The sequence below is a fragment of the Dipodomys merriami genome, unplaced genomic scaffold, assembly GCF_024711535.1.
Source record: "Dipodomys merriami isolate MVZ:Mamm:240054 unplaced genomic scaffold, mDipMer1.0.p SCAF_2, whole genome shotgun sequence".
NCBI classification, from domain to species: Eukaryota; Metazoa; Chordata; class Mammalia; order Rodentia; family Heteromyidae; genus Dipodomys; species Dipodomys merriami.
In genome coordinates this window covers 41,393,080-41,405,044 of record NW_027203381.1, presented here as the reverse complement: position 1 = coordinate 41,405,044, position 11,965 = coordinate 41,393,080, and the positions used below count along the sequence as shown (strand labels likewise).

Here is an 11,965-nt window from a genome sequence, read left to right as displayed (position 1 = left end):
AGCCACACAGCCCCGCGCCGTCCACTCTGGGGGGCCCCCTGACAACGCGGGCGGCAGACGCCGTCCAGCCGCGCCCAGAAGCACTTCAACCGGGAAAACCACCGGTCTCCTTCCGCCCGGAAGCACAGCGCTGACAAAGCTGCACAGCGAAGCCCCTCGGATCCTCTCCACTCCCGAGGTGAGTCACCCCAGAACGCTCACAAGGACCAGCGCCGCGAGGCTGACTCCGCCCGCACTCCATCACCACCTCGGCTCCCGCGCGCCGTCCGACCTCCCCCCACCACCCCCCCGCCCCTCGCCCAGCCACAGGCCGCTCTAGCCGCCGGAGCCCGCCGTCTCGCTGCTCCCGCGTGACATCATCGCTCCGCGCCGCGGCGCAGTGGCGGGTACGCGCAACCGAAAAAATGTCTCCGACGCCGCCGCTCTTCAGTTTGCCAGAAGCGCGGACGCGGTTTACGGTTAGTCGGCGGCGGGAGGGTACCGGCCTCACCCAGCGCTTCTCTTTCCCTGCCTCTCCCTGAGCTTCCTCGAGCGTTTCCCTCCCGCGGGTAAAGCTGGACTGAGGGAGCCCCGCGGCGGCGTTGGCTGCCGGCGCCCGGGGGCCGGGCGGCACGGAGGGCGCCCTACCTGCCTCCTCGGCGGGTCCTTGGTCCTCCGGCCGGCAGGTCCTGCGACGCGGCGTGCGGCCCTGAGTAGCCCGCGTGGAGAGCTCACCACGGATCGCCTCCGCGCAGCGGGGCGCGTCTCCTCCGACCTCCTGTCAGGTCGCGTCCCCGGGCTCAGCCCGCCGGGGTCGTCTCAGCTGGAGGGCGGCGCGGGGCGGGGGGGGGGGGGGGCACGGAAGCTCGGTTTCCTGCCCCGCCTCCTAAGCTGCCAGGTGGTGGTCTTTCTGCAGCCGGTCGGCCCTCGCTTCCCCCCCCCCCCCCCCCCCGTTTAAACCCTCTGTATCTCGCCCTAAGAGATGGATAAGGAGCACCTGAGCAGTTACACGGATCACCTTAGGAAAGGTGACCAGCTGCTATGTTTTTTTTGTTGTTGTTATTGTTGTTTTGTGGTTCTAATGGGTACCGGCGGCTTGAACACTTTGCAGGACACATTCCATGTTTATTTGGTTACCTAAAATAATGCTAAAATATTTAGGCTGTTTCATCATTCGCAGCGCAGCAGATAGAAAGTGAGACAGCTCTCGCCCCAGTCAGTTAAGTGATTTACTTCGCTGTTTTTTTTTTTGACGTTAGGAACAACGTTCTTTTGGTTACCCACCACAGCAACATATATAGTGAACTGTTAACCAAGGCATTTGACTCTACCATTTGCACCAATATTTCACGCTCGTCTGAACTAGACGTTTAACTGTACCTAGAATGAAAATTCTGGGCAAGAAAAATGTAGTCAATGGTGTTATTTGCAGGGTTCCCTCCCCCACACCATACAATGAAAATTTAATTACATCTTTTGTCATAAGAATTGATTTCTTCCATCACAGTAACCCTAAAAGAGATTTTTTTCCCTCAGTTTACTCAGAATCAAATCTGTAGTCTCATGTGTGCTAGGCAAGCACTACACTACTGAGCTACAGCCTCTTACCCCTAAAGGAACCACTCTTCTAGTTTATTGCTTCTCAAGCTTCAACATGTGGTGTTATGAACTGGAGATCTTGTTGAGTTTTCCTTTTTTTTTTTTTTTTTTTTTGCCAGTCCTGGGACTTGAACTCGGGGCCTGGGCATTGTCCCTGAGCTTCTTTTGCTCAAGGCTAGCATTCTACCACTTGGCCAAAGCACCACTTCTGCCTTATTCGGTGTAGGTGGAATTGAGGAATCGAACCCAGGGCTTCATGCATGCTAGGTGAGCACTCTACCACTAAGCCACATTCCCAGCCTGGAGATCTTGTTAAGTAAAGATTCTAAACTAAGTCTAGAGTGACAGCCAGAGATTATGTAGTTATAACAAGCTCCCAGGTGATGCTTCTACTGCCGATTGAAGTAAGGATCAACAACCCTCTTATTGTTATTATTATTGAAAGGTGGTATACAGAGGGGTTACAGTTTCATAAATTGGGTAATGAATGTTTTTTTACAAATAAAAATGTAATTCTTTTTTTTGGGGGGGTGGTTCCGGTTGTGGGGCCTGAACTCTGGGCCTGGGCACTGCCCCTCAGCTCTTCAGCTCAAGGCTAGCACTCTACCACTTGAGCCACAGCGCCACTTCCGGCTTTTTTCTTTTTGCTTATGTGGTGCTGAGGAATCCAACCCAGGGCCTCATGCAAGGCAAGCGCTCTACCACTGAGCCACCTTCCCAGCCCCCAAAATGTAATTCTTTTAAAAAAAATAATTTTATTTATTTTTTGTGATTATGTGGTACCAAGGAGTGGACCCCAGGGCCTCATGCATGTTAGACTAGCACTCTACCATTAAGCCACATTCCTTGCCACATGAATACATTTCTTTTTGGACAATGTCACATCTTTGCTCTCCCAGTTTTTCTCTCCTGTCCCCCACCCACAAAGCTGTATAGTGCATTTTCAATATAGTGTCTAGGAGTACCACTGCTGCATTTCTTCACCCTTTGTCCCTCCATTTCTGAGCCCCCAACAACCCTCTTATTTAACTGGTGAGGAAAGAGAAGCTTAAGGAGGTAAAGATAGGTCTTATATTACTCAGTCAAAGGCTAATCCTGGAGTGGACATTCACTGTATAGATCTAACTCCTTTATGAGGCAATATAATGACTTTCCAAATAGGTAAATTTATAACAAATGGTTGACTTCACTCGGTTTTTGTGTTTAAGTTATGACCGGTTTTAATCAGCAGATATTCATTCATTGCTTACTATTTGTTAGAGACTGCTAGAGAAGATACCTTCAGGGGTAGGACTTGAAATGGTGCAGAAAAAATAAATTGAATTTGGATGGACAGATGGGAAGAACAGTATGAGTATATAGCTACACTAGAACAAGCATGATAAGAAATGGTGAAAAATGGCCAGCCTTTAGTGGAGGTATGTGTTAGTGAGTAGTGCATGAATAAGGTTGAGTAAATTCAATGAGATAACATCCAAGATGATGGGGGAGCGATAAAATTTCAGAACCAAATGGTGTAAATAAGGAGACATATCAAAGTGGTTTTCCCCTCTCCTGGGTTGGTCCTAGGGCTTGAACTCAAGGTCTGGGCACTGTCCCTGAGCCTCTTTGTGCTTGAGGGTCATGCTTTACCACTTGAGCCACACAGGTTTTTGTGTGGTTAATTGGAGATAAGAGGCTCACAGGGACTTTTATGCCATGGCTTCGAACCATGATCCTCAGATCTCAGCCTCCTGAGTAGTTAGGATTACAGGCATGAGCCACCAGCAACTGGCCAAAATATTTTCATACCTCTCTGTTTTTGTTTTGGCAGTCCTGGACTGAACTCGGGTCTTGGGCACTATACCTGAGCTTCTTTTGCTCGCGGCTAGTACTCTACCACTTGAGTCACAGCACCACTTTCGGCCTTTTCTGTCTATGTGGTACTGAGGAATTGAACTCAGAGCTTCATGCATGCTAGGCAACCACTAAGCCACATTCCCAGCCCTTGGTGCCTTATTCTTTTGTTTAGCTTTTCCACTCATAGCTAGTGCTCTACCATTTGAGCCACACTTTCAATCTGTCATTTTGCTGGTTAATTGTCCAGCTTCACATTGGGATCCTCAGATCTTGGCCTCCAAGATTATAAGTATGGGATTATAAGTATGAGCCATCAGCACCCAGTAAAACACTAGCATGTACACAATACTTAAAGAGATGACACAAGAGAAAACCTAAAATAAAAAAGTCTAGTTAGAAACTTCCCTGACTTATGTGCTTGGAAGGTGGCTTAGTGGTAGAGTGCCTGCCTAGGCTGCATGAAGCCCTGGGTCAATTCCTCAGTACCACATAAACAGAAAAGGTTGAAAGCAGTGCTGTGGCTCAAGTGGTAGAGCACTAGCCTTGAGCACAGAGAGGCTCAGGAGCAGCGCACAGGCCCTGAGTTCAGGCCCTAGGACTGGCCAAAAAAAAAAAAGAAAGAAAGAAACTTCCCTGATTTAAAGTGATAAGGATCTGTATCATTAAGTGTCATTTGAAATAAGAGCTGTTGAGAATGACTGGCAAGTGATTCCCTTCCCCCTCATAAATATTTCTTTTTTTTTTTTTTTTTTTTTGGTTCGGTAGTGGGGCCTGAACTCTGGGCCTGGGCGCTATCCCTCAGCTCTTCAGTTCAAGGCTAGCGCTCTACCACTTGAGCCACAGAGCCACTTCCAGTATTTTTCTTTTTGCTTATGTGGTGCTGAGGAATCAAACCCAGGGCCTCAGGCATGCAAGGCAAGCGCTCCACCACTGAGCCACCTTCCCAGCCCTCATAAATATTTCTTAATTAGACCAACTTTTGAAGAATAGTACATTTTTCAGTAAACAATAAGCAAAACCTCTCCAATTGGTCATTTTTGCTTTTATAGAAATCTACCAGAGAGGCCTTAAACAACAAAAATATCAAGCCATTGTTGAATACCTTCAGCCAGTTACCTGGCAGGTAAGATATTATTGTCTGTGAGAAGTACTTGCCTAAATATTTATATACTTACACTGAGCTGTTTAAGAAAAATGACATGTCTTTTGTTTTTAATAGTGAAAATGAAAAAAAATGTACCCTTGACCAGGCTTTCAGAGGTGTTCTAGAAGAAGAAATTGTAAGTATATTTTTCCCCTGGTTACAGTTTTGCTGACACATTAATAAACTCTTATTAGATGATTGCTTTTATCATTAGAATGTATATTCAAATATGACATTTTTTTTTTACTAGCATGAGCTGGCTGCCTTGTGAAAGCTGACTTGATCTTCAGAGTAAGAATTAGATCATAATTAAGCACAGGTGCAGTGTAAACATTTGAACATAAGAAAAATTGACATGTAATCTTAATAAGCAAAAACTAGAGAGCTGAAGGTAAATCTCTCTCTTTGCTGTACAAGGAGTTGCATATCCTGTACTGACATAAAAGATTGAATCAAAGGACATTCAACTTAGGAATGTCTAGACTTCCATTCCTTCACTTTCCTCTATCATCCTTCTTTCCTCATCAGTAAGGGTTCCTTCCTTGGTAAAGAAATTTGGTCTAATGATAAAGAATCTGCATTTATTTGCCATGAGTGGGACTCCCAAATGAAAGGACATTTTTCAGCAGCTGATTTTTTTTTCTCATGGTCATAATACTTTGTTTTTTTCAGCCATTCTTTTAGTACAAAACAACATAATGAATGTTCAATAATGATTAAGCACTATCTTCCTTCTCTCAGACATTTGTCAAATATATTAATTGATGCATTAGTATTAATGTCAGTATTCAGATCCTATTTTGCTTTGTGCTTCTAATTTGAGTTATAGCCTCAGCACTTGGCTTATGGACTTAGTCTTGCTAATGTGTCCATTTCCCTGAGATTATTGGATTTTAATTGAATCACATGCTATTGACATATTTCTACATATATTCATTTTAGAAGAAAACTGTATCTTCTATAAGAAATCTCTTGTGTAACAATTAAATGTCAGAGAACATGTTTTGATTTTTACCAAAGTAGTCTGAACTCTTCTAAATTAAATTATTTCTCTTCTGTTGGTAGATAAATCATTCATCATGTGAAAATGTTTTAGCTATTATCTCTCTTGCTATTGGGGGAGTAACTGAAGGTAAGTGGTTTAAACTTCTCTGTATACCTCTCCAAGTTTTATTCTTGATTTTTTTTTTAAAGTTTTTAATGGTTGTTTTTCCTTTTATTTATTGCTTATGTGGTACCAAGGAATCAAACTCTGGGCCTTATGCATGCAAGGCAAGCAGTCTACCACTAAGCCACATTACCTGCCCTATTCTTATTTTTCTTTAATCTTAGTTTTTGTGTATGTGGTGCTGCTGCGGATCAAACCCATGGCTTCACACATGCTCCACCACTGAGCTATGTCGCCAACCCCTTATTCATTCTTTTTTGTTTTATTTTTGGGTTTTCTGCCTTTTTTTTTTTTTTTTTTTTTGCTGTTATAAAGGTGATGTACAGAGGGGTTACAGTTACTTAAGTCAGGTAAAGAGTACATTTCTTTTTAGACAGTGTCACCCCTTTCCTCGCGCTCTCCCAGTTTTTCACCCCATTCCCATACACAAGTTGTTCATTTCTTAAGTTCTGCCTGACTCCCACCTTTGCCAAGAATTTAGCTCTTATCAAATTAGTTTACACTTACTTCTCTGTTATCCAATACTCATTTTGGTACTTTCTTCTCCAGTTGTATCATCCTATCAGTAAATATTTGAGTATTTACTATTCTTTCTCATGGTCGTGGTACCAGTGCCTGGTAATAAGCTAAGACTTGAAGACTGGTTAATGAATAAGGTGTATTCTCTATCTGTGAGGAGGTAATCCTTTGTAATCCTTGCTATCACAGTTTGAAGCCAGTTTATACAGGAAAATCCATGAGACCCTGACCTCCAACTAACCACCAAAAAGTTGGAAGTAGAGCTGGGAGCTCAAGTGGTAAACTGCTAACCTTGAACACAAAAGCTCAAGGACAGTGCCTAGGCCTTGAATTCAAGTCCCAGGATGGGCATACACACACATTTAATGGTATCATCATGCTTATTGAGTGCACATATCAGAAATTACCTAAGTGTGTCCCATTTGGAGCTTTTTAGGTTGCTTTTATTTCTTGTCCTTTTAAAATGTTATGTATGACCATATGCCTCTTAAGCTATTCTTAAAAATTGTTTTTCATTGGCTGTTTTACTCTATAGTTTAAACTTTTAAATTGTGCCTCACTTGAAGGTATTTGTACTGCATCTACACCTTTTGTGTTGTTGGGAGATGTTTTGGATTGTCTTCCTTTGGACCAATGTGATACAATATTCACTTTTGTGGAAAAAAATGTTGCTACTTGGAAATCAGTAAGTGCTTTAGTTTCTTTTCCTGCCATCATTATCTCTGTGTTGATCTAGAGTTCTGAAGATAGTGGGGCGGGGGTTCTGACATTTTTAATATTGTGAGTTGTCAAAAACTTTGTTTCTGTAAAAGAGTTATTATATACTGTGGTTTTGGGGGAGAGACAAATAACCTTTTGTGGAGAAAAATTTGAAGTGTAGATTTGAGCAGTAAAAATTAACTTGAAAAAATACTTCAGGCCAGGCGTGATGGTATACTACAGTCCCAGTACTCAGGAGCCACAAGTAGGAAGATACTGAGTCCTAGACCAGCCTAGGCTGCATAGTAAGACCCTGGATTTAAAAATGTAAAGAAGTCAGATGGAAACAAGTTACTCAAAATCATACTATTTACTTATTTTATTTCATTGAAATGTTCTTAACTCAAAAAAAAGGGAAAAGTAGCACAGTAGATTCTCCGTGTATGTTAGTGTTCTTTAATACCTTAGTTGTAGTTTATAATAAAAAGTGTGAGAACTGAAGGATAGTAATTTTTGTCTTAATTTCAGAATACATTCTATTCTGCTGGGAAAAATTATTTACTACGTATGTGCAATGGTAAGTAATTCAGTTAAAAAGTGATTTTTTAAAAAAATGTAAATGTGGTCCCAAACAGGTTTATTAAGTACTAGTATTATTAATGTTTTAAAGATAATTTAGTAAATAATATTCTCATTTCTTAAAATTAGGTGGATACTGGTACTCACACCTGTAATCCTAGCTACTCAGGAGTTTATGATCTGGTGGATTGCAGTTCTAAACTAGCCTGAACAGGAAAGTCTGAGAGACTCCATCTCCAGGGCTGAAAACATGATTTAAATAGTACAGCACCGGCTGAGCAAGCAAAGATGAGGCCTTGAGTTCAAACTTAAGTATCAACAAAAGGAAAACAAACAAAAATTGATCATTTGCTTTAAACTATTCATTTTCTAGGTGCAAACTCAAGGAAAGTTTTTTAGATTCAGTAAAATTCATCTTCCATATTGCACTTACTTTGTTCCTAATTTATAGTAGTTTTGAGAACCATTATTTTAAGAAAACATTTGTACTGGGGCTGGGAAGGTGGCTCAGTGGTAGAGTGCTTGCCTTGCATGCCTGAGGCCCTGGGTTCGATTCCTCAGCACCACATTAAGCAAAAAGAAAAAAGCCAGAAGTGGTGCTGTGGCTCAAGTGGTAGATCGCTAGCCTTAAGCTGAAGAGCTGAGGGACAGCGCCCAGGCCCAGAGTTCAGGCCCCACGACCGGACCCAAAAAAAAAAAAAAAAAGAAAACATTTGTACAAACTGGTTAAGAAATTTATGTGTTATTATAATAACTACAGAATGATTTTTTCTGTGTAACATTCATTCCCATATATTAATAGATCTCTTAAGAAGATTATCAAAGTCCCAGAATACAGTCTTCTGTGGACGAATTCAACTGTTTTTGGCCAGACTTTTTCCTCTATCTGAAAAGTCAGGTAAGTGGGTTTTTGTTTTGTTTTGTTTTGTTTTTATTGTGAAAATACCGTACAGAGGGGTTACAATCACATGGGCAAGGTAATGAGTACATTTCTTATCAAGCATTGTTTCCTCCTCCTTTGTTTCTCCTTCCCATCCCTTCCCATCTCCCCCTCTATCCTCCTCCATGCCAAAGTCAGGTAAGTGTTTATACATTACGTTCTTTTCAGGAATTATTTTTTCAGTTCTTAAGATCAAAATGTATCATAAGAAAAATGATTGTAGAAAACTGAAAGATGGCATAGAAATTGTTACTTCTTTTGTATAAATAATCCTTGATCATTGATTTTTTTTAAGTTCAAAGCTTATTAATATGCAATTTAATCATACTGAAATATGTATATATGAACTAGCCTGTCTATATTTCATTTTATAATATAACTCAGTTTTTCTGTTGCTACTTTTTCCTTCAATCACTACTGTTTAGCCATAGGTACTTCCTCTCATTTGATTTTTTTCTTACAAATTTTTGTAAAATATACTCATGGAAAGATATGTAAAGCAAATGTAGAGTATAATAATTATGAAAACTACAAACTTTATATAACCACTGTTGTCCAGCTTCAGAAATGGAACACAGCCAGTTTTTCATAACCTTTCCTGTCTGCATATTGTTTACACCAGATTTTAATATTTCTTCAATTTTCCCTGCCTTAATACAAGACTAGGGCCAAGTGCTGGTGGCTCACACCTGTGATCCTAGCTACTCAGGAGGTTGAGATCTGAGGATCGAGGTTCAAAGCCAGCCCGGGCAGGAAAGTCCATGAAACTTTTTTTTTTTTTTGGTCTGGTTGTGGGGCCTGAACTCTGGGCCTGGGCGCTGTCCCTCAGCTCTTCAGCTCAAGGCTAGCACTCTACCACTTGAGCCACAGCACCACTTGCGGCTTTTTTTTTTCCTGCTTATGTGGTGCTAAAAAATGAAACCCAGGGCCTCAGGCATGCAAGGCAAGCACTCTACCACTGAGCCACCTTCCCAGCCCTCCGTGAAACTCTTATCTCCAATAAACAACCAGAAAACCAGAAGTTGCACTGTGGTTCAAGTGATAGAGCACTCACCTTCGGTTGAAGAGCTGAGGGACAGTACCCAAGCCCAGAGTTCAAGCTCCATGACCAACAAAAAAAAAGAAAAGAAAAGAAAAGAAAATACAAGGCTAGGGAACCATCTGCTTTATATATTCTTGTAAGGATAAATAAATTAAAATACATAAAGAGCTTACAACAGTGCTTGCCTGTAGTTGGACTTATAGTATATGCTTGTAATGAGTTATATGCACTCTGTTTGTCATACCATACATAGGCTGTTTTTTCTTTCCTATTTGTTTTATAGACTCAGGATTAATATAGACCCACTTTTGTATTTATAACTTTCCATCTCTGATAATATTTCCTTAGACTTTAGCACAGATCTAATGCCTGAAAATCTTTATTTCTCTTTTTTTCTTGTAAAATGGTTCTGATAAACTTACAGTTCTAGGCACTAAATAAAAGGTTTCGGCTTGTCAGATATAATCTTTAAAATTGTGTGTGCATCACTAGGGTTTTGTTTTGTTTTGTTTTGTTTTTGTATTTGTTTTAGTTTTAGTGACAGTACTGGGGCCTGAACTCAGGGCCTGGCTGCTTTCCCAAGCTTTTTTGCTCAAGGATAGCACTCAACTACTTGAGCCCCCGCTCCACTTCCGGCTTGTGTATGTGTGGTTAATTGGAAATATGAGTCTCACAGATTTTCCTGTCTTGCTATTTTTGAACTGCAGTTCTTAGATTTCACTTTCTGAGTAGCTACAGATCTCTTGACTTTTTTGAGGACAACTATCCATTTCTTTCTCTGATCTAAAATTTTCTTTTTTCTTTGGTTTTCTTTAGTTTTACTATGAATCTATACATGGCCTTTTTATTATGTTTAGAATTGTGGACATCTAAGTCTATAGGGTCACTTAATTTGTAAAAAGTTTAGCCATTATCTCTTTAAATGTGTATATTTTTTCTCTTCTTAAATGTCTGATTAAGTATATATTGTATCCCTATTGTCACTTTTTCTTTATAATTAAAAAAAAAAAATCTAATGGTCTCTCTCCATGACATTTTGAAGTAATTTTCTTAACTGTTTTCCAGGTAACTACTTTTTCAGCTGTTGTTAATCATCTGCTGGCAAAGGATTTTTTTTTTTTTTTTGGTTGAGGGGGGGCGTTGAGGGGGTCAGTCGTGGGGCTTGAACTCTGGGCCTGAACGCTGTCCCTCAGCTCTTCAGCTCAAGGCTAGGGCTCTACCACTTCAGCTACAGTGCCACTTCGTTTGTGGTGGTTCATTGGAGATAAGAGTTTCATGGACTTTCCTGCCGGGTGTGGCTCTGAACCATGGTCCTCAGATCTCAGCCTCCTGAGTAGCTAGGATTACAGGTGTGAGCAACCGGCACCCGGCAGGAATTTTTTTATTTTAGTTATTATGTCATATCTTTCATTTTCAGGAGAACTTTTTATTAGTCTACTGTTAAACACTTTAGTTTCTTATTTCCTAATAATGTTTGCAAGCTCTGTGTGTCCATGTTTCCCAATGCCATGGGAGAAAGAGAGAGGGGAAAAGCGAGAGGGAGAGTACAAAAAGAAAAAGAAATCTATATTTGTTAGTTGTCATGCCCCACTCACGTCAGTCCTTACTTTCTTCCTCAAGTCCTAAGCAACCATTAGTCAACTTTTTAATTTTCTTTTCTTTTGACAGTACTAGGGTTTGAACTCATAACCTTATATATACTTAACTGGGCAGGTGCTCTACCACCTATGCTTAAATTAATTCTAACAACATTTTTCTATTCTGGGCACGTAACATAATTAGGATAATACAAGATGTGTTCTTTTGTGGATACCTTCTTTCACTTAGCATATTTTCAAAGTTTTTATGTGAAAGCATGTGTCATTACTTCATTCCTCTCTGTAATGGTAGCACATTCTATAAATGATACCACATTCTATAGCTATAAATAACACTAGATTTTGATTATTTACCACTTGATAGATTGGATTGTTTCCATTTTTTTACTGTTATGAGTAATGTGACTATAAACATTTGTGTACAGGTTTTTGTGTGGATTTGTCTTTTGGTGTTTTTTTTTGTTTTGCTTTGTTTCTGTCAGTTGTGGGGCTTAAACTTAGGGCCTGAGCACTGTCCCTTAAGCTTTATTGCTCAAGGCTAGTGCTCTTCCATTTTCAGCCACAGCACCACTTCAGTTTTCTGGTGGTTAATTAGAGATTACAGTTTCATGAACTTTCCTGTCCAGGCTGGTTTCAAAGCTCAATTCTCAAATCTCAGCCTCCTGAGAAGGGAGGATTACAGGCATGAGCCACCAGCACCCAGCTTGTATGGATGTTATGTTTCCTTTGGATATATACTTAAAGTAGAAATGCTTTACTTGCTTACACTTAAGTTTGAGTTTTTCCTGAAGAAAGAAGAGATTGTGTGTGTTAAGAGAGGAGGTAAGAGGGGAGGCACAGTAACTCTAAATGTGTAAAG

At 40.8% G+C, this 11,965-nt stretch overlaps 1 protein-coding gene across 1 annotated transcript in view; it reads left to right on the top strand.

Moving 5' to 3' along the window:
- Positions 1–309: 309 nt before the first annotated feature.
- The window catches only part of Thoc1 (THO complex subunit 1), a 39,027-nt gene continuing 27,371 nt past the window's right edge, over positions 310–11,965 (top strand). The window contains exons 1-7 of the mRNA XM_070029467.1: positions 310–458; positions 4,467–4,540; positions 4,637–4,697; positions 5,627–5,693; positions 6,815–6,933; positions 7,476–7,524; positions 8,329–8,424. Of these exons, the coding sequence (XP_069885568.1) occupies positions 405–458; positions 4,467–4,540; positions 4,637–4,697; positions 5,627–5,693; positions 6,815–6,933; positions 7,476–7,524; positions 8,329–8,424 (520 nt within the window). The 5' untranslated portion in view covers positions 310–404. The remainder of the gene's footprint in view (positions 459–4,466; positions 4,541–4,636; positions 4,698–5,626; positions 5,694–6,814; positions 6,934–7,475; positions 7,525–8,328; positions 8,425–11,965) is intronic.